Source organism: Branchiostoma belcheri, unplaced genomic scaffold (genome assembly GCF_001625305.1).
Source record: "Branchiostoma belcheri isolate BF01 breed outbred unplaced genomic scaffold, Haploidv18h27 scaffold112, whole genome shotgun sequence".
Classification (NCBI taxonomy): Eukaryota; Metazoa; Chordata; class Leptocardii; order Amphioxiformes; family Branchiostomatidae; genus Branchiostoma; species Branchiostoma belcheri.
In genome coordinates, this window is record NW_017802514.1 from 348026 (window position 1) to 371062 (window position 23037).

General features: G+C 40.3%; 1 protein-coding gene across 1 annotated transcript in view; it reads right to left on the reverse strand.

Moving 5' to 3' along the window:
• LOC109461513 (myosin-10-like) overlaps positions 1-23037 on the reverse strand; it is a 60559-nt gene that overhangs the window by 16164 nt on the left and 21358 nt on the right. The window contains exons 4-26 of the mRNA XM_019757895.1: positions 21047-21176; positions 17994-18116; positions 17519-17582; positions 17094-17192; positions 16536-16679; positions 15864-15959; positions 15266-15384; positions 14809-14961; positions 13240-13410; positions 11382-11546; positions 10824-10938; positions 10285-10394; positions 9702-9768; positions 9087-9274; positions 8437-8558; positions 7882-7951; positions 6547-6707; positions 4818-4926; positions 2568-2699; positions 1898-2118; positions 1196-1310; positions 554-709; positions 39-94 (exon numbers count right to left, since the gene is read on the reverse strand). Coding sequence (XP_019613454.1) covers positions 39-94; positions 554-709; positions 1196-1310; positions 1898-2118; positions 2568-2699; positions 4818-4926; positions 6547-6707; positions 7882-7951; positions 8437-8558; positions 9087-9274; positions 9702-9768; positions 10285-10394; positions 10824-10938; positions 11382-11546; positions 13240-13410; positions 14809-14961; positions 15266-15384; positions 15864-15959; positions 16536-16679; positions 17094-17192; positions 17519-17582; positions 17994-18116; positions 21047-21176 — 2886 coding nt within the window. The remainder of the gene's footprint in view (positions 1-38; positions 95-553; positions 710-1195; positions 1311-1897; positions 2119-2567; positions 2700-4817; positions 4927-6546; positions 6708-7881; positions 7952-8436; positions 8559-9086; positions 9275-9701; positions 9769-10284; positions 10395-10823; positions 10939-11381; positions 11547-13239; positions 13411-14808; positions 14962-15265; positions 15385-15863; positions 15960-16535; positions 16680-17093; positions 17193-17518; positions 17583-17993; positions 18117-21046; positions 21177-23037) is intronic.

Sequence of the window (23037 nt, forward strand, 5' to 3'; positions counted from 1 at the left end):
TCGTCCAGGTTCTGCTTGGCTCAGACAGCTGCTCTTTGGTGTCGCCGAGCTCCATCTCCAGCTTCCTGCGCTGCTTCTCCAACTCTCCACGGTTCTGGAGTGGTGGGCAAGAAACAAATTTAATCTTTACATACTCACATTACTCACACTCACTGTCCGGTTTATAGTCTGTTGTTCCCAGACTTCCGAGGGTTAGACGTGCTTGCACAGGACTATACGAGAGCACAGACCACATTCTCTTTCAGCACAACTCACAAGAAACAAAACTGGAAGGACATGTCAACATGAAATATCAGAACAGCTATCACCAGCCATGAATATAAAATTATGTCAAATTTGAATGTCTTTCATGTCATGCCAATCACTGCCACAAGCTAGAACATACAGTAGATGTCAGTGAGATTCCCTGTGATTTTATCTTGTTTAGAAAATGTAACGTCTGCTTGTTTGGTGACATGTGCATACATGAGCTCGAAGCACTTATTGTACATTTTGCAGAATGCCCTGTTTTTATTTTGTACTGTTGATTCCAGTACATCAGTCCAGGCCTCACCTTCTCCTCTCTGGTCAGCCTGTCCTCAATGTCCTTGCTCATGGCCTCCTGTTTGTTCTTGATCTTGGACAGTTGCTTGGCCTTATCCTCCTCCTCTGCCAGGGCCTGGGCCAGTTCAGACATACGGTCCTCAAGACTCTTCTTCTCCTTGGACAGCTGAGGAGGGAAACACAAGCAAACATTCAAACAAATATTAAATTGCAGTCCAAACACAAAACAACACCCCCCTCCAACAAATAATTTCTTCACTTGAATACTCCACAATTACAATCATGAATGAATAGTCCACAGCTACCTGTATGCATTAGCTACCTAGACAAGTTCTTATGCATGTATAATTTGTTGTTTCTGACTAGTATGAGTTATATTTTGTTTTACGAGTTGTGTATTTTAATGTTAGCGTTACCAGGAACTACGGAAAAACAGGGTTTTGCCCTGAGTGTGTATCTCACGGTAAAATAAATAAATGAAATCAAAAATGAAATGAAATACAACTGTTACGATTTTGAGGGCTTCCTTAGTGCTCAGATGTTCTCAAAACATAGTTACGAGAAAAACATTCTGCAAAATATTCCCGAAATGTTCAAAATTACTGCTGCAACTTTTTTTATCACAGTAAAGTTGGTTTAGCTGGTTTCCCACCTTCTGGTTGTTGTCATCCACGCATGCCAGGTCTTCCTCCAGTTTCTTGATCTTGGAGTCAGCAGACACCTTCTCCAGCTGCAGCTTCTGCCGGGCAGCTTCTTCTTCCTCCAGTCTAGGGTTAAAAAATGCAACAATTTGTCAGCCTGAACATAAAGAACTTAAAGAGATTAATCCTCAGGTACCTACTTAAATATGGTAAACCTGACAGCTACATTGCCAAAACTCAAGGAGATTCCCAATACAAATGTCAGACAACAGATATTATAGTGCCACAGAGAAAGCATACTACAGTCATTTGGCTTTCTTGTTAAGCTACAGACCAGATTGTATTCTATTATCTCTATTATGATACCCTTTAGCCTAAATATGGCTAGTCTTCCAGGGTTCATACAAAAATAAAAACATGTATATAGCAAATAACATGGTAAAAGAACACACATATGGCACAAAATGATATTTACATCATACACAAACGAAAGAAACATGATGAACAAACTAGTCACAGAGAATCTGATACATTTTTAAAAAAATATAGTTTGTACACTCATTGTTCTTCCAGGGTTCATACATTATACATGTATAAAAATGTACATTTAACATATAACATGGTAAAATAACACACATACGGCACAAAAAATACAAGTGAAAATATTATAATGTACAAACTAATGCCAGAGAAGACAATGTTTTCAGACTCACTGTTCCTCCAGGTCCTGGATGTTGAGCTGCATCTTCTTCTTCTCCTGCAGCAGGCCGGTGTTGCGCTCTTCCTCCTCCTCAATACGGGACTCCAGGTCATGCAGGATCTCCTCCAGCTCCTGTTTCTTGGCGGACAGACGGGCCCTCATCTCCTCAGCCTCCTGACACAGTTCTGTCTCCGCCTGAAGCTGCTCAGCCAAGATGCTCTTCTCTTCCAGCAGCTAAATAACAAAAACACCACACGATTTAATCAAAGTTTAAACTCACTAAATGTGATACTATCGTGTAAGTTCACCCTCACTACTGAGGAAGAAGACCCGAGTGACTGGTCCAAAGCTCTAGGTGAGAACATTTCCCTTTTGTGTTGGAACAAAAGTTTTACCTTTACTACTTACTTTTCAACATCGCTAAATGTAAATAGGAGCAACATCTGGATGCTTCCATCTATTATAGTAGCAAACCGAACTCACCCACATCTGCTGAGTAACTGTACTGACGCATTACTGTTCATATCTAGCTTGAATGTTTTGAACATTTCACCTCATTAAAAAAATATTTTTCTAAACCACAACAGCCACAAGACCTTAAGTCTGAATACCCACCTGTTCCTGTCTTTAGTGAGCCAAATTGGTTCACAGTAACTTTCACTTTTTACTTCTTAAAGACCTACCTGGCTCTGCTTGCGCTCCATCTCCACCATGTCCTGCTCCTTCTTGGTCAGCACATCCTTCACCTTCATGAGCTCAGACTCCTTCTGGACCAGCTCATCCTCCTGGCGAGTCACCTGCAGCAGGGGCTTCACCTGGGGACGGGAGGGGGGCACAGACAAGACACCGTTAGCTTCTGGTCTGGATCTGTGTCTGTATAGCTGGTGTACCCACCCATTAGTCATTTAGTGTAACATACCAGCTTATGTATCAGTATAGCTGGTGTAACCACCCATTAGTGTAACACACCAGCTTCTGTACGTTTATCTGTATCCGTATAGCTGGTGAAAGTACCCTTTAGTGTAACACACCAGCTTCTGTATCTGTATCTGTATAGCTGGTTGTGCAGGTATTTCTGATGTGCACCTGTACCTAACCTCTACCAGTACATGTATTGGGTTTATTTATACATGTAGGTGTATGTGGATTTTTATTTGCTGTTATCAACTATGTGAATCATAAAAGAAATAATAGCAGTTTTTCGTAAGATCTTATTAATTGACTTTTAAACAGTGCTCCATTCTGACATTTCCTCTATCTGTGGTAAATTACAATTGTTGATTGACTGTGTGATCTTAAGTAACCTACAGTAACCTCAAGTCACCTTCAGTTACATTCACATCACCAACATACCCAATACAGAGCATCAACATTCCTCTTTTCTTACAGATATTTTATTGGATCAAACTGGCATGTAGTTAAAGATCTTTCCAAAGCCACAGTGGAATGGTTAGGCCATGCAAAAATAAACAGCACTGCCTAATACAGACAGAAATATTTGTCTAGCCAGAGACACTGGTCCGTGTAAAGAAATCCTAGCCAAGATGACGATCATCTACTAAATATGACATGTTCCTTGGGGACTCATACTCCACAGTTACTGCACACTGAAATGAAATGTTACAATCCACAGTTACAATGAAGACCTGATATTTGGTTCTCATGGCATTTCTTTTCACAGGATACCCTACAGATTCTACATGAAAAAGAAGACACTGGTTACCCATATGACAGTCAGTTCTCGGCGATAACACTTGTTGCAGACAAACTTCATGTTACCATCACACGGGACCGTCGGCATCTTGTTACATCTGTTCCCCACTCACACCATATCGCAACTTGCCGCTAGACCCAACGGTGCACTGATCTACACAAAACTTTGTCATCCCTTCCGCATTTCTGCCGGCCGCCACACTTACTGGGGCAGCGGAGCATAGGTTATGTCACGTCTCAACTCCAACACAGGACGATGTCAAAAATGGACAGGCCATAAACTGACCCCTCCCAAAACGGCCACTTTTGTCTGTCATTCCTGCTTTGAAAATTCCGCTTTCGTACAGATTTATTCCAGTGATGTCTTTTCGGAATGGTGAGTGCCTAATGGTTTGGAGTATGTGTGATGTGGATGTATCTCTGTAGGGGGTCATCAGTAAAGGAGAGGCTGTCTACATGGGTGCAGGTCATGGTGATACAGGAGGCATGCCAAAGTACACATGCCCAGAATGCCAGCTACATGTACAGTAAAAACCATACATTTTCTTCTCTTCAAAATTGTGGAACTGTAAACGTGTGCATATTCCAACTTAAACTAATACATAAATTAGTTTTTCTTCCCAAAGAACCGCATTATTTTTTCCAACAACAGTACCCTGGCATCATTCTGATCTTTTTTTTTCTGTCAACTATCTCAAAGCTTCCAAGGACATGTATATTTAGTATGAACTACCGGCCAAACAATTCCATTCTTTATGGACTGGTAGAAGGTATTACATAACATTCTGAATATCTGATTACTCAAACTTTTTTAGCTCTAATAAACTTGAGGTTGGAGATTGGAAGACCTCAAGAAAAATAAACAAAAAGCTTGATATTACAGACATTTCCCTTTTGTCATGTTGTCATCACAGTCCGCTTTCTAAGGCAAACTGTAACTGTGCAAGTTAGGCCATACAAATTCAATTCCTTGGTTCTGGGATTTTTTTGAAAAAAAAAAGAAGATGAAACAGTTATTCTATTTCTGCAAGTGGTAATAGAACCAAATGCTGCCACAGGAACCAATATATTTCAAACAATAAATTTTCAATTTAAAATTATTATTGACTAACAGAAACCCTGTAACAACAAGGAAGAAGTTCTTTAACAGTTGGTTGCAAAATATGACCATACTGGGGTTTTCTATATACCCCAATGTACAATGGTGATGACAGTGTTACCTTAGTGAAGAGCCTCCACCATTGCCAGTTGCGCAGCTTGAGGTACGCGGCACAGTTACGCTGGATGATCCTGATGGCGCTCAGCTGCTGAGTACGCCTGTGGTAGTTTCTGTGAGGTAAGGGACAAGTGGTGCTGGTCAGAAAAACTTCCACAGGTAACTTGTTCCTAGCATGAAAGTTCATCTGAGTTGGTAAAATACATGAAGAAAATTAAACTGTACTACAACTAAAAAAAAACTTCTGGTGAGTGAATTTTTTTAAGTTGGAGAACAGTTTAATTTTCTTCATGTAACTTGTTCCTGTTCACCCAAAATTAGCCTTATGTGTCACTTGATGCAGGAAGGCACTTTTTTAAACTGCTGTTTCTGCTTAGTTGTACACAAACAGAAGTCCTTCAAGTCATTTAATGATGTCAGGTCATATCTTATTGTCTCTGTCTTCTGGTATTTAAATCATGTCAGGTGTGGTCTATATACAAGTTGACATGTTAAAACTTTGCAACTGAGTTGTTGCTGATATCATCAAAAGTTCATTTAGAGTACAACAGGTACACAGAAATTCTATTATCTTCTTCCACATGGAGAAGAAGTTCCTGTGGTGAGAGGGAGAGTCCTAAACAGGAAGTGTCTGGGTCAAGAGGAGCAGGCATTCCTGGTGTTACTACAGAGGAAATCTGGTGGAACCCTCCTTCTGCAGCCCCCACATTCCCCCAGCATTCCTGAGGACTGTGCTTATGTGTTAGCCACACATTCCTCACAGCTGGCCTGTAGGGGAAACCTCCTCACATTCCCAACTTTTGTCCAGCCTAATTTAGTGTCCCACTGTAAGTGTGCCAAGCCAATGTTCTGGACTATTAGTTCCAAACTTTCCAGATTCTGTTACAACTGAGTGTGTGTTACATCTGATACTTTAAGCCAAAGGAGTGAAGTATTGTTTCTTTTGCATTGTAAAAGTGTATTATTTATTTAGATCATATGAAGAAACAACCAGACATCATTCTTTAAATTACATTATCAAGCATATCAAAGTGGTACTTTTGACTATCCATGAGGGAATAAATGTTAACTGTAAATTTACCACAGGTGATTTTATAATCTCAGCTTTCTAACATGACAGGTTGGGTATAGGGCAGAAATATTGGGACAGTTCACTCTCTCCTGTATATTTTAATCTGTAACTCAAATTTCACAGGATGTAAATGTTTAAATAATCTCAAACCTCTTCAAAATATTTATCTGATGCCTTCCTTAGTTCAAGGAAGTCAAAGATCATATCATGATGCTGTTAACAGCAGCTTATCTATACAAACCTACCTATCACTTGGAAGTAACAGAAAACAATGAGACAGTATACTAACGTTCAAAAAGTTTTTAGTTTAAAACATGACTAAAATGCTATTATCACTACCAGTACTACCACAGTACATTGATGAAGGTTAGGCATCAAGGTTGATAGTATTTAATAATAATTAATATAGGACAAATCTCTACTACTGGATAAATTACGGAGATTACGGAATTACGGAGATTTGAGTGACATCTGTCACTCTTCTTCAGCGTCACCAAATGGAGCCAAGACACATACATTTTGTACATGGCTACTTTGTTTGTAATAAAGATCCAGGAATTCTCATTCTCAGGATCCAGGAGGTAAACTCTATATGAAGATAAACCTAAAATAGCTACTTGTGCAACCTTCCCTATATGTATAGCAGGTAATATATGCTTACCTCCTGGCGATGAGCCCACGGCAGGCAGCCTGGAACTGTATGATGATGTCGGTTAGCTTGATGTCTCGCTCCTCCTCCAGGTGAGCCAGTACGCCCGCGCGGAAGAAGATCTTACTCTGGCCGATCCTGTACAGGTTGTGGTCCAGCTCCAGGGCCTCGATCTGCAGGGAGAGAGGGAAGGGATGGAGGTTGGTTAAAACACGCAAATCTGGCTGTGCCATGAACTGCTGAAACTGTTTCTGGGGCCATACATAAAGGGGATGGGCTTCCTTTTTCATGGAGGCAACTTGGAGATTTTTCTTTAAGACAACGTAGACTTTCTAATCTTGTATAGCTTTTTACAAGTACATGTATATTTTTTGTTTGGCTGAAGTACCCGAGTTGTGACCTGACATGTTAATATTTTAGGGGGACTGGCAAAAAGATCACATGATAATCAACACAATACTGAGAATTCTAGCTACTGGGATGATTTTTTCTGAGCAAGTTTTATGATTTACTGTTTGATATGACTCCGCTGGACAATGTGACTCAACAAGAGTTATACTCTTTTATTTATTTATTGGTGTAACTTCATGCAAGTTTTATTTGTTGTCAATAACTAAAACACAACAATCCTCACTGCTTGTTACCTTACTGTTGGTTCTAGTCTTGACTTCCCTTTCAGAACGGACAATTATTTGGGTATACATTAAGAATAAATTGTTAGCCAAATTATTTCATCAGGTGGTTCAGTAAGTGTCAATTATAAGAAGGGCTAGTCTCATTAACAGCTGTGGTATCTCCCTATTATACCACTGGCCTACATTCACTCTCACACACACACAGTGAAGACATGCGTGTCAGCACGGGTGATTTGGCAACAGTCCTTAAACATTCCGGTATTTCAGGCAGGTTTAGTTTCGTGCCGTACGCACCACCAGATCTAGACGGGACTCACCATCATCCGACAGGCCGTCTTGGCATCCATGAATTCCTTGTCCACGTTGGACGACTTAGACTTATATACACACAGGCACATATACACACACGTGTGGGTTCAATCAATCATCCATAATCATCATCAATAACAAGATGTGCAATCAATTATTTTATATGTCATGCAGGACAAATGCCGCTCCTCTCTGGATAAGCAATATCTATTTGTGCAATGAACTCATCATGATATCCAAATTCACAGCATCACAACACAAGGTACATAAACATGCGCACCCAACAAACAAGAAATGGAAAGAGTTCACAAATGCTGTCCATCACACGAACAAATATATAATTGCAGGCATTGCACTACCCATGCAAACAGGCCGATAGAGAAAAGAGATAAGAAGAACCTACCATCTTTTGGCAAGCTTTCTTTGCGTCCATGAAGCCCTTGGTGATGACATTGGGAGTCAGGATCTCATATCTAGTACGGAGACAAATTTAATTATTAACGACCAAAAGAATATCTATCCCACACCATCATCCTCATTTCATTTTGAAACTGATATTTTGACACACGTCATTTTACATAAATTGAAAGGAATTCAGTTGCCATTGTCTGTCACAAAGGACATGCTTCATATTCTATCGTATGGTAGGTGTTAGTTTTGTCAGAACTTTCACAGACATACTTGACTTATGATTTAATTAGATTTCCCAAATTCCATGCGTCTTTCGCAATGTAAGGTCCCTAGTTTTGTTTTTCTTTAGATTGTACGCTTGTGCCAGCTGTAGTCAGCTAGGTTTCTCACCTTGTCCCTTCACATTCATTGTGACATTGTACAAACAACCTGGACATTCTTCTACTAGAAATTTGTTATGAGTAGATGCCAAAAATGTTGGACCTTGACCTTCAAAGGCAGCGTAGTGTAGGCGTGTACCCCGCTGTTTTCGGCGAGCGAGACCCACCTCTGTTTGAACTCCTGGAACACGATTCTGTTGGGGAAGCCTTGGCGACATATCCTGATGCCTTCCAGCACACCGTTGCAGCGCAGCTGGTCCAGAACAAGGTGGGACTCGATCTTTCCAGCCTGGACAAAAACAGGAGCGGTTCAAATTATATCAAAAGGTTGATGTGTTGGCGATGGTTAGACATCCGGGTAATAGACGCCAAGAAACAGTTACTCAAGGAACTGGATATGATTTTGGAAACGGTCAAAATAATATCCAGTTGCTTGGGTAACTATTTTTTGGCAAAAGGTTGGTGGTTTAGGGATTAGTAGTGACATTACCGGTGAACATAACTGGTGTCCCTGAGAGGTGTCCATCTCTTAATTACCTGTTCTTCTCTCCTTCAAAGGATGATACATAATACACAGCAATTATGATGCACCAATGTCAAAGCAATCCAAAAACAGACAGGCATCAGAGAAGTACAGCGAAACTTCAGTTCAGATTTTACTATTTTCACAGAGACAAGAATGAGTTGGCAATGAAGACTTTACGGTAGAATTTGATTCCTATATGGAGTCTGACCCCCAATCTGATAAACAGGTTGTAACCTCTTCTCAATAACCCACACGACTGGTTGATATTACCAACTGGTTAACGTGACCCACCTTCTTCTCATAGTTGGGAATGATACACCTGACGAAGTTGGGGTTGGTGTTTCGCAGCACCTCCATCAGCTTGGCCAGCTGCTCCTTGTACAGCTGCCCCACGGTACGGAACATGCCCTTCCTGATGCGGGACTGTCCGAAGGCGGTGTCTGCTGCCTGGGCCTCACTCATACTGATGATGCCGGTGGCTATGGGTTTAACACAAAACCTCAAGTCAGTCAAGCAATACTTCACAAGCTGGATTTTATATGTGCCATCTCACACACCTTCTGACCTTCGAATTTTCTTTCTTGCTGTATTGAAATCTTCTTACTGCCAAATAAATGTGTACCTTACACCAAAAGAAAGTATCTGAGTAATATCAGTACCGTATCAATTATTTTCTGTTTTGAACACAAAACTGTCCAGACACTGCCTATGATTTTCTAATTTTGACGTGTAAAAATGAATTAACGTCTGCTTCAAGTTGATCTTTATTTGTGACTGAACAAAACTTCTGTATAGGTGTGTGATAAAACAGGAAAATGCGTGTGGAGATGAAAGAAAGAAAGAAGGAGCAAAGAAGAAAGCATGACACAAGAGAATAAAGGGTGAGGTTGGTGAAAGTTGGAGTACCTTGGTTGAGAGGAACACCAAATCTTCTCGCGGTGAGACCAACAGATGGAAAATAGACAGACACACTCTACCCAAGAAACAGAGATGGACAGATGGAAAGAACAGAAAAAAGGATGCTGAAGAATATTGATGTGATGTTTGCATTACTGTTGCTTTGCTTCTGCAATGTCTTTTATTCTTTAAAACAGGAAATTATTGTTTTACCAATGTGTCAAGAGCTTGTAATGTGCATGAAAAAATACAGAAAGCTGTAGCAATTTTTTTTCTGACGGACTAAAACTATAAAGCATCTACTTGTAAACATACTGCCTGCACTGAAGTAGACAATGCCCTACTATGACTGATTGTTCAACCGTATTTGCAATCAAAGCGGAAATTCATTTTCAACATACCTTTACAGAATAAGACATTGATTTAATTTTGCACTTTCAAATGATCATGAATAACTACAAATGTATGCATACAAAAATTCATGATTCAACTGGCCACTGGCCAATGCATGGAACATGCCACCCTGCATCCTGCAGACAAGCCATGCTATGGTTAGGTTAAGAAGGAAGGTAGGTTAGGAGCCAACTCTCACTTCCACAAATGCATCACCTCCGTGTTTGGACCCTTTTTTAATTTTCTTGGGGTTGCCTTGTACAAAGGGATTGTCCATGAAAAAAGAGGAGCGGGGTGTAGTTAAGGCAACTGTAGAGAAAGAAAGGAGAAAAGGAAGAGAAAACTTCATACAAAACAAGCACTATACAAGTAAAGTGAAATACGAACAATCTGACTAAAACTAATCAACAAGAAAGATTTAAGGAAGAGAAAAAGCACTATTTAGGACAAAAGCATAAGTAACACAGTCTATTAAAAGTTGCACAGATAGAAGAAAATGAAAAAGAAGAAGTAAAATTTTTAGTAAAGTTCAAGTAGGAAAACAATGATTCACTTGTCATACTATATTCTTCAGAATCTTCTCTTTTGCCAGCACACGTATGCCTTGCAATGGTTTATACAACGATTCTCTCCATTGTGCCATTTTCTATAGGGAAGGTAGATAAGCTTCACTTGTCATTGATTCTCAGCTTCATTTTGCTTTATACAAAGGGACTTTTTGAACAGTTGTAGACTTACCGTCCTTCCAGATGGTGGCCATGAAGTTATCAGAAGAGTTCTTCAGCAGCTCCACACAGTTGTCATTCAGTGGGTCCATGTTCTTCATCAGCCACTGGTCAGCAAGGTAGTCCACCTGAAACAGTGCCCAGGGTCAGTTTTCTGACAAACATAGCCATGACTATCCTGACAAACTGCATACAAGATAGATGGTAAAAAATGTTCACCTTATGTGCTAATTTCTCCATGGCTGTTGGCTTTGAATGTGATAATCTAGAATTGTATCATGGTACTGTTTACTGTACTGTAATTAATGACTTGTACAAATTATCTTGAAAGTTCATGTGTTGGTAGATGTCATTATGCCTTAAGTTTAAACTGTAACACAAGATATTTTAACTTATCCAAATTTTCAACTGTACAACTCCAGTCTTTCTCAAGGAATGACACTTGTACAAATTGAGTTGTTCTCTGGATTAAGTCCATTAGAATACTATAGGTAAAGTTAAAATTTTAACTACAAAGAAGTGTTTATTCTGATTCTTATGAAACATCTCAAAAACACCAGAGAGCCAGTACCTTTCCTGCATAGTGGACCACGCTGAAGTCTGCGTTGGCCCTGAAGTCAGACTTGGCGAACTTGACGTTGGTGGAGTGGTTGGTGACCAGCTTCTCCACGTAGGACTTGTCGGTGGCCTTGGGGAACCAGCACTCTTCATCCAGCAGGGCCAGCACACCCAGGGGCTAGGGGATAATACAGCAGGGGTCAAAATCTTTTCCACACCATTCATGGTGCATAGGGCAGCACCGATCAAGTTTCAAGTTCACTGGGGAAGGAACTCGCAGGCCTGGTTAGCCCGAATTGCAGTCATACAAAATGCATTATAATAACTAAATAAAGAGACATTACAAAATCTACACATTATCCAGTCAACTTCATATTCATAATCTCTGCTTCATTGGCCTTAGGCACCCACTACAGCAGGAGGCTTGTCTACTATTCCTCTTACCCAGATGCTGAGTGCAAAGAACTCGCAACGTACCGAATGCAAGGCTAACTCGCCACCATTGGGCATTGCACTGGAGCAGGGGTGGGAAATGTTAAGACAGTATTTCCTGTCTTTGCAGAAACATCTAAATCTTTAATTCTGTGGATAGAATAGGTGAAACCTCTGTGGGGATCAAACAAAAGGGCAGGCACACCCAGGGGCTGTGGAACTGCACAGCAGGGATGGACAAACCTTATCCTGACTTTGCAGAAACGTACCTCTAAATCTCAAATTCTATGGGTAGAATAGGTGAAATCTTTGTTGTGGATCAAACAGTGCTAAAATAGCAACCCTCCTCCTGAAGGTAAAACTTTATACCAGGTACCTTCTGGGAAACAGCCTTGGGACAATACTTCGGAAAATATTTTGCAGTGTTCGTCTAACGTAAATTTTAACAAAATTTTTGGGGAAAACTCAGACATGGAGGAGGAAGTTTAGTGGGTTAGCATGGTATTATAGTGGTAACATTTTACCTGCAGCTCTCTTTGTTGACAAACGGCTCATGGTTACCTGTTGGCTCTGGGTGCTTGCTGGTCCTGTGCTTTACCCTACCATCTCACCAAGGTTATCTGGTTATTCCACCTAAGTGAACACCAAGCCTAAACCTTAAGCCCCTGCATTACCTGCCAGCTATCGAATCATGGAAGTAAAACAAACAAGGATTGACGTGACCAGGGAACAGCTGACTTGTCTTCAAATTGCTGGGATAGGAAGTCTTATCTGATTTGGCCTTCTATATTGCATTAGGAGGTAGTTCCTGTCAATTATCCTGATCGGCTAGCTTTACTGCCCAGGAAATGACTTGAATGCCTCCTATTGTACGCTATGACTTGCACGTAAGCACTTGCAGATGTGACGGAAGTCATCTTCAGGATGATGTTTCCTTCTCGGCGAGGAATTTGGTTCGAGGGTTACAGTGGTTGTCTTTCAACTCTGTACAAGAATTCTAAACAGACAACATCCGAAAATAGTTCTCTAACCACAATCCATCCACAGAAGGGTCGCCGAAGAGCAACGACAAAACTTCGGAACGTCCTGCCAAAGACGTCATGTGGCAATCTGAGCAATTTGTTACCTGTCTTCTGCAATTATTTTTCTAATAGATTCAAAACCAAGTTTTTGCTACATTAATTTCTTGTCAAATCTATTTTTATTGTGACAATAAGAATAGGGAGCAAGGTCAAGGTCAAAGGCACTCTTATTTCTCTATGCTAATTCTGTTTCAAGTTTGTTATAATTTCAGCATAATTTGTGTGTTTTATTCATTATCATTATTGCTAAAAGTAATTATTATTATTGTTGTCAATTTATTTATGCTGCTAGACTCCAGGAAGAATAGTATGGAGTTTACCACACTAATGGAGATCTTAATAAACAAACAAACCAACCTTCTCGATGAGGTCGATGGTGGGCTGGAGGTCCAGACCGAAGTCGATGAACTTCCAGTCGATGCCCTCGCGCTGGTACTCCTCCTGCTCCAGCACAAACATGGTGTGGTTGAAGAGCTGCTGCAGCTTCTCGTTTGTGTAGTTGATGCACAGCTGCTCGAAGCTGTTCAGCTGAAATCACACCCAGAAAATCTTGTTAGCAGGGACAAAAGTGCCAGATTGAAGTATGTTTCTATAAAATTATCTTTTAAATCCTTTTAAATCAGCTGCGAAAATATGTGTGCTACCACTTATAACTGCCGTCATTGCCTCCGGGGGAGGAGACATCCTTCCGCGGAAGGGCTTTGTGAGAGTTTTAGAATTTCACGTTCGCAGCGATTCCTCGCGTTTGAGTGGACGGATTCTTTTGAGACTCGGTATATGTTTTGCTATCGGGCTGCAGATGATGCACGTTCTTTTGTTTTTATTGTATATGTGTTTTCGGGCGTGAAAATGGAGCCTTTTGATGGCCCCAGAACACCCCTTGAGTGAGAAAATGGGTCGCGACCGTCGATCTTTTGCGTGTGTCAGATATAGTCGGTCTCGTCCACAGTCGCACAGAAGGGTGACGGGTCTCAATAAATTCTTAGTCTTGCGGCGCGCAACAATTGTTGTTGTGCACATACATCTTCTGTATGCGAGGCGCAACAAATGTTGTTTGGAGGGTATTTTTAGTACGCGTTCACAGGATGATCGGCAGCAACTTCCGGGTTGGTCAATGGGTCAGGGGTCAACGTACTCTTGCGCAATCTTTGTTTTGGATGTTTTCGGCGTATATTACGACTACTAACTTACAAATACCGCGGTATACGGTCTCAGACGTTCTCGGCGTGCATTTTTACCGAGGATTCAGACCTTTACTTCCCCGATTTATACGAAGAATTGGCGGAAAATGGAGGAAGTGACAATAAGGATGGCTTGCTACTTCAGCCGTTATTTTTAACGTCTGATTTAACGGTTCCGGTTGTCATTCTGAGTTTCATTACGAGTTCATTGCGGCAGATTAAATAGAATTTCATAAGTTCATGGGTACATGTTATGGGCTGCAGATGAAAATGTTGACCTGTGTTAACACAACCAGGAACGCTAACACATAAAATTCAACACCATCAACTATACATAACAAACAACATATAGAAATATACAATAAAAAGCCCGGAGGTATAAAATCTCAGATTTTACTTGTTTTTCTCTGTAAATTAAGATCAAACTAAAAAGGTTAAGATTTTTGCTGTGTTCTAGATATTCACATTGCAACTAATAGTTGCTATGATCTTAACTTTGGTCAATGGTCTTTTTCAAGTCACAGGTATGAGCTCACTGATTTGCATACTGGAGTCCATGCGTATCTAATGAGACATTCCCAACCACAATCTCAATTACCTCAGGACCACTTTCAAGTCTACACTCTGTGAGATCGTGTGACACTTACTAGTCCAGGACAACAACATTAGCTTTGATTCAACACTGACTTGTGTGTTTCTGCCAACCCACCATAATATATATAGATGGCCGACTAAGATATTGTACCTGGAAGATCTCGAAGCCAGCGATGTCCAGGATCCCGATGAAGGAGGCTCCCTGTCTGCGTGTGCGGTCCAGGGACTTGTTGATTGCCCGGACCAGCCAGCGGAACATGCGCTCGTAGACAGCCTTGGTCAGGGCCTCCACAGCAAACTCCACCTGAGCAGACATCACAAACGCCCATCAGTGATACTTGCCAGTTTCAAATGTCTGTTACAGTTATAAAAGTTTTTTTCGTGATTCTTTTGCTGGAAAATCTTTCAGACATGGGGTTCTATCTGCAGCTACTGCCATTTTCTTTTTTTCACAAGCTTACACAATGGACATGTCCTTCTACCTATCCATGTTTTTCCTTTGTAACAGACAACACTTTATCAAGGCCAGCAGCTGAACTATCAATAGATAATCAAAATCTGTTCCCAAAGAACAATGATGTTGAAAGAAAGCAGCATTGACCACCTACCTGTTCTTTGGTCTGAGCCTTATGGACGTAGTCTCTGCCGACCTTGACTCGTGGCCTGAGCAGAGCCTTGGTGAACTCGGACACAGGCAGGCCCATGAGATGGCACACCTTCTGGGCCACTGGTGGGGAGGGAGACACACAGTAAACCATGTTATAATTGGCACATCATATCTACTTCCAAACACTTTTCTGGCTTTTGATGTTACACACACACATTCCTGTGTTCAATGTGTGTCAAGTAGTGGGTCGAACTCTTGATGAATATATAAAAAATTTGATAAGCTCTTACATAATAAACTTTGTAGTAGATTCTTCTGCTGGAAAAAGTTGCTATCTTTAGGGATACTGTTTGAAACACAGTTATTCCCAAGAAGACCAAATTCTACTTCAATCCTAGAGTTGGAAACTTTTTTCATGTAACACAAAAAAAAAGGAAAAACCTACGGTAGAAAGTCAAATTTCAGAAGGAACGAAAGACAGTATGAGAAAGGCTAATTGATTATTTAGTAAATAGACTTCACCAGACTTATTTTTAAGAGTCTTACTTGGCATATTAATGAGAGGTTAAGCATTGATGATTTATGAAAGGTAAACATACCGGTGTTGTCTGGTAATATGGCCTGGTCGGTGTTGCGCTCCTGCTTGAACTGAAGGTTACCGAACATCAGCACGGCAGACACCACCCTCATGACAGCTGAGGAACAGAAGGGACAACACTTTCACTCAAAATAACACCCCATTCTTCATTTCATTCACATCCCACAAAAAACTCCACGCAGGGGATGTTGTGGTAAAAGACTGGAGCTTTCCTTAGGTCTAGGGTAAAAAAGCTGTTTCCTGTTTCCCGACCGACCCTAGAAAAAAACTGCCGACCCTAGCCTTTTTTTTGTGTGCGGACCCCTACAAGGGACATAAATTTTCAAGCTGATTGATCAATTTGAGTGATGAAATGTTGGCACAACTGGTTTTCCAACATTGACATTGAAAATATGTTCTGCATAAAGTTTCCTCATTCAAATTTTACTTTGTCAAACTGTATTTTAGTTGGATCAGTAGAGATCACCTAGAAAAGTTTTAAAAAGGAGGGAAAAAAGATAGTCCCTACCCACCGACACTATTTCTTCCAGGACTGAAATAGGAAACACAACATTGTTTCCCTAGGCCTTACACTACATTTTTGTTATAACAAAACAGTACATAGGTTTATCAAAAAACTGTTTGATACTATGCAGGTAAACAGAAAGTTGAAAAAACTCCATCCCAAACGTACCGATTCTGTCTTCTTCTGGGATGTTCATGATCTTCATGGCCTCGACGGTGTCCTGGAACTCCTGGGCATCGTCCACTCCTGGGACGGGGACGTAGCCATTGCTAAGGAACGTGTAGAACTTGGCATCCTCGATCAGCAAGTCCTCTGTGATGTGGGGGGAAACACAAGTGGTTAGTCTGCAGTGTTAAGAAATACCCATCTGCAGTCTCAGGGCTCGAAATACTGGGTGCATGTGCACCTTTGTGCACCCAATTTTATTCTGTGGGTGCACCAGTGCACCCAAATATTTTTGTAGGTATTTTTGTACATATAAAATGTATAATAATAGTATGCAGGATATTCTTGGCATACTAATATCAGAAAGATAACAAAATCTCTGTTGTAAGATAGCCCCCATTTCAGATTCAAGCTCAGAAGAGGAGCGGTAAGACCTGTATGCACTATTTTTTTTATGTTTTTCAAAAATATCTTTTTCAGGTCACAAAAATGATAACAGAGCAGTGCAGATCAACTGGACGCCCATCCAACACACAAGAAATGCAATACTCTGCTACTCACTCTTCAGCTGTGCATTGGCTCCCTTCAGTAACTGGTAGTAGATATGGAATGTTCTTTCGTTGGGTGCCTGACGGATACAACGAGCCTTTTCAAGCAGATCTGAACACACGAGTCAAGGAAAAAACCTTGGTATACAACAACAACAGGTGATAGGCAATGATACCTACACAATGTAGAATGAACAAGGTCTCTAACTTCATCCACTAATGCTAGATTCACAAAAACTGCTTTTTTTACAATCAGAAGACCAAGTTATCTTGAAAAGCTTTGACAGTATTTCTATATATGCCAAATTGTGTAACCACTGAGAAGCTATACTACTGGAAATATCTGTATATATGATTACAGAAATAACAATAAAACAACAGTACTGCATCATAAAGGCCGCAATACACAATAAAGATGTTGATATCAGAGAAGGATACATGTCTCGATGCTGGCGCCAGCAAGGTACCCTGACATGTCAAAGTTGATACGGATGAACTTGCCCTGTGGGAAACAATGTTTGAAGGTGAGGGAGGATCATCACTGATCCAACAGAGACTTAGTAATGCCTCCGAACCAAGAGTAATAATTATGCTACATCACTACAATATCATTATCATCCTCAAAATCATCATCCTTACTTTGAAACAATTCTTGTGACACTCTACCCCACATTCCACGGTCCTAGAGATATCGAAATCCTCAGATGCACCTTTCATAAACATGTTCATTATACACATGCAATTTTGAATACAACCCCCTGTATCTGATCAAGTTGTTTTTCTAGCCTAGGATATCTTTCTTACACTTTATACTGTAAATTTTCCAATCAAAGACAGCATCTCATCAAATGCTACACCCTTTCATAAACTTTTTAATAAGCGAGCAGATGGCATAAAAAGGAAAAATACTTACAAATCGTGACGAGTTGTCATTTTTGACAGTTTTGGCATTGCCAAAGGACTCCAGGATGGGGTTGGCCTGTAGCAGTTGAGTCTCCAGCTCTCCCTGTTGGTGGTAATTATGCCTGTCAGTGCCCTGTAGGGCAGCCAGGCAAGAAAAAAACAAGGTTATTTTCAACTGACTTCCATCAGGGTAATTCCCATTTCTTTACACAGTAGAGGGGGGAGATGTAAAATGTACATTTGTAGTCTCCAGAGTTGCTGTTGCCAAAATGTAAAAATTTGGATCAATCATAGAATCAGACAAACACAGAACTTGTAATAATGCAACAAGTGATGGTTGGATCTCTGGAAACTGAAACAATGATTAACAAATTGATGCTGAAATGGCAATGAAAAAACTTTTTTGTGTTTTTGGCTTTGTTGGTTATTGATTTTTAAGAAAGTGAAAGAAGAGAGGTTTGAAGAATCAGGGCCCATTAAGAAGTTGGGCCATGGTCTCAAGAAGTGACAACACCATGCACAACAATATTACTCAAATGAGTAATTTTAATGGAGAAATTATGTTGTTGGAAGAGGAGAAATGTCAGAGAAAGTGTGTGGTTTGGTTGTGATTTAACGGAACAAGTGGTAAACCACAGTGTTGTTGGCTGCTGGGAAACCCGTCAGCCATTCTCAACTTCTGAGATGGAAGTCATTTGAGGTAACCTGTCAACAACAGAAGAGATATCGGAATTAGACGTGCAAAAATTCAAAATGATCTTTTATTAGTTCTTCATCAGGTTATCAGCAAAAATGCAAGCAGCAGGCTTCATAACAGTTAGTAAGCTGAAAGGAGAGGAAAAAATTGCATTATATATAATTTATTAAAAGTTAAACTAAGGATCATATATGATTAACATAATGTTAAAGATCATTTGTAATCATCACTGATTGACTGAATTTTAAGTCTTAGCAAAATAAGCAGGCGACAGGCATTTAAGAAATAAGAGAACCCTCCACCAACCACCAGCGAGGCATTATCGAACCAAGCAGAGCATTTTACGTTTGACATACAGAGAAGAAAAGGAAGAAAAAGACTAGGCCAGGCTATGGCTCTGTACTTACTAACATGTAACCAACCCCATACTTAGACGTGAGCATGAAAAGAGACACCGGGGGAAGAGTTAGCATCAGATCAAGTACGATAAGGGTTCTAGTACATCAACAGACTTGACACAGCGATTTGGCACCAAGAAATCTTGTTATCAGTAGTGCATGACAGGAAGAAACATTGGGAATTTTGCAATAGAAAGTTGGTGAAAATTCCTTCACCAGAATGGTGAATGGTACAGGAAAGGTTGATGACATTATCTGTTTTGCACCTCCATATTATTCTGCCACCGCATTTATAAACTTCTGCTTGAAGAGTTTGGTAGAAACAAATTCAAGTGCTGTTCTTGCATACGTCCAACATGTTGCAATCGTCCAAAACGCTCTTTTTTAAATCAATGATAAATTTACAGAGAACAGCCGCTCTGAATTCCATCTACTTTCAGATACAAACAAAAGGCAGTTTGAATGTGTGGAAAAAAATGTGAATGTAACATTTTCTTGATTCTTGGAAATTCTGCAAAAAAGTTGGTTCACATCGGCATATAACTTCACGGTACACACAAAATACACAAGACAAAGCAAGGTTCATATGAAGTCTGCTAGAAAATGAAGCGTTAAATATAGAAACATCACAGTTCAGCACAGCTAAAATAGATGGAAAAACAAAGGATTAATAGGGATGAAAATTGTTTGTTAAATCTTCTACGGGATACTATACATATTAAGATACAACATAGCACTTTTGAGGTGGGTACAGTGTTTCAGTGGGGGCTGGACTGTACGGGAAGGGGCTTGTATCATCAGTAGTATGTTTATACCACAAGGAAGGGGGAGGGGGGAAGGCACTTTGGCACAAGTGAGTTTGGGGTTGGTTAACTGGCAAAGAGCAAGCTGCTATCGACTCTTACAGCATGCTACTTTACAGCTAGCTACCCATGAAGGAGAGGCCACTGCACGCCAACTTAGCCAGAAGACGCAGCGCCCAGTAGGGTCTACTTACCGCGTCCTTAGTCAGATACACACCCTGTAGTATTGGTGTGAGCAACACCGGGAGGGGGACGGTGAGAAATGCGGAGAGGACAAAAGTGCTTGTAAATTTGGTCAACAGTGAAAACACACATCTACCATCTAAACATGCAAAAATTCACAACATGTAATGGAGTAAAAGCACACAAGTGACTCTACACTACAGGTGATTTTTAAAAAGCTGCAACTGTTCTCTAACAGTACATGCTTTGTTTGCTTACAGGCTAATATATTGTTGGAGCTTTTTCTTGGTGACAAAGCAAGTCAAACATTACATGTATAGTAGCACAGAGATGACTCAAGCAGTGCTATAGATATGCCTAGTTACATGCACAGTGATTCAGCCTGAGTAACCAGTGACTGAGGTCTTACAGTGCAGTGGACTACTGACTGTGCAGAAATACTAGCACTGCTGTTGGACATGACTGTCAGCACAAAATGATACAATGCTCGAATGAGAGAGACAGACATACAGACATGTCATCATTTCCAGCAAGATGAGTAAAATATACTGTGAGCAACTTGGCCAAACATTTTGATTCAGTACTGTAAGTCAAAATTATACTTTCATTAATAGAACACTATAAGGCCTACACATCTGGAGTTAGCATGTGTAATATCTGGTTTAAATGATAAAAATGTCAATACAAATATTTAGGTATTTTGGGACTAAAAAGAACTTGGAAGCTGGAAATGATGGCACATCCCTGCCCCTACCATAGTCCTGCAGCATTTAATCCAAGCTACTGCCTCTTCAGCAATACTGTACACACACAAGCTGTAACCACATAATGAAAACATCCAGAACAGAAAACAACACAGGTACAATACCACTATGGACGTCTGATGCCATCTCAAAGCTCACAAGCCAGTGTTGCACAGCTTGCTTGCGAAGAGAAGGGAACCTTAACTTACATGGACACCGCGAACGGCAGAGGAACTTACATGTGGACCGTGCAGGTTGGACGTGGATTGGGACTTGCCGCCTTTGCTTCCCGCCGGCGCGGCCGCCACGTATGCCAGATACTGGATGACCTTCTTGGTGTTCTCTGTCTTGCCAGCGCCAGACTCCCCTCTGAAGTACGCAGAAACACATTCGTGAGCTGTGTGCTCTCTTAACACATGTTACAGACTTCCAACGGCACAGGGTCATAATATCAAACAACACTGAGCACATCAAAACATTCTGCAACTGGAAAAACTTTAATAAAAACAAGTCACATTTGTCTTTATCATAGATCAGGTATGAAGTTATGAAAGCAAACAAGGATACAAAAATACATGCTCTTTTAATTGGCTTGTGAAATTTTACTACATGTATACTGGATGGATGTAAAATATAAGGCTGGAAGTTATATCAGAATTCCCCAGTACTTTCTACCTTTGATATGGCAAGTGTTATTTCACTAGTTGACAGTTCTAAGCCATACTAACTAACAAAGTTAGGAGTGGGTATTTTTGTCACAATACTGGCGCCAATGCAACATTTGCAATGCCTCAATAAACAACCCCCCAACCATTGTTATCTGGTTACTAGGTTTTCTCCAGGTAACTCATTAACAGCTGTGTATACTTTTGTAAAAAGCCATGTTACACATTCGTCCATATAAATGTCAAGCTTCAATTCTTCCAAATTGCAACTAAACAGACAGAAAGACTATCCGCACTTCCGTTTTTATCTGTACCTTTATCGATTGAATACCACTGTCACCATCAGATCTCTATCACTGTATTGTACATGACAGCGACGGTGGCCATCTTTGATGACAGCGTTCATTATTATGATAATTCATCTATTTTTGTTCAAGGTCTTTTCCATCTGTCCTAGATATCAAAAAACATGTTTTTTTCTTAAATAAATAACTAATACTAATAGATGGTCATTGCTATTTCAAAAGTGTACTAATATAACCAGACTTTATAATAATATAACCAGATCTTTTAGTCTAAGGTTTCAATAATACAGTACTCATATCTGTTCTTTTGAGCATAACACATACCATCTAAAACATTACCAATTAGTCCAACCAAGCTTGAAGCTTAACAGCTATTTGGCATGTCATCTTCAAGTAATTTTACCCCATAAAAATATCATATAACACGCCCACGATGACCTTGCATAATGTCTGTAGTGGCATGCTTGTAGTTGGGACTAGCTCTGTTCAATCTCACACCTCCTGAACCAAAGCAAACTCTGACATGTTCCCTTCCAAATTGATCTATTCACATGTCAGAAATACCAGAGAAATCCAACCCATCTGTCCAAATAGGCCATCAAAGGAGGCTTTGTCTCTCATGAACTTGCCAAGCTTTAACACAGGCCGACCTAACCCAATTAAGGGTTCATAATCAGACCAACGACTTTATTAAAATCTTCACGAACAAATCTTTGCCTCACTGAACCATACAAAACTTTGCCTCCCTGAACCATTTAACATTTAAAGGTCTGATGCCCACAGGTCAATCTTTACTTGAACAACAACTTCAATACTTCAATTATAATAAATAGTGCAGCTTATTGTTTGAAATAGTCATGTAAGGTATGAACTATTGACAACAATGCCATGTTCTATACTAGCAGATGCATATCCTAAGACACATTTTTCTGCATTTTGCAACACACACAAAATCCAACAAAAGGATATGGGTGGACCTTTCGTGGTCTTTACATACATGGTCAATTTAATACTGATAAAATTATGAGTGCTGAAAACACGTGTGAACCAGTAACAACTTGTTTTGCTACTAAAGTGTCCAGTGGTGTGACCCAACTTTGTTCCCCAAGTTGGTTTTAATTTCAATCTCTACTCTTTTGTGTCAACACCTTGGGAACTTTAATCATGAACAGTTTGGACAAGCAAGGGTATCAGGATTAAATGGAATGGAAGCCATGGATAACAAAGTGCAGTCTAATATGAAACAAATGTCTTTTGGCT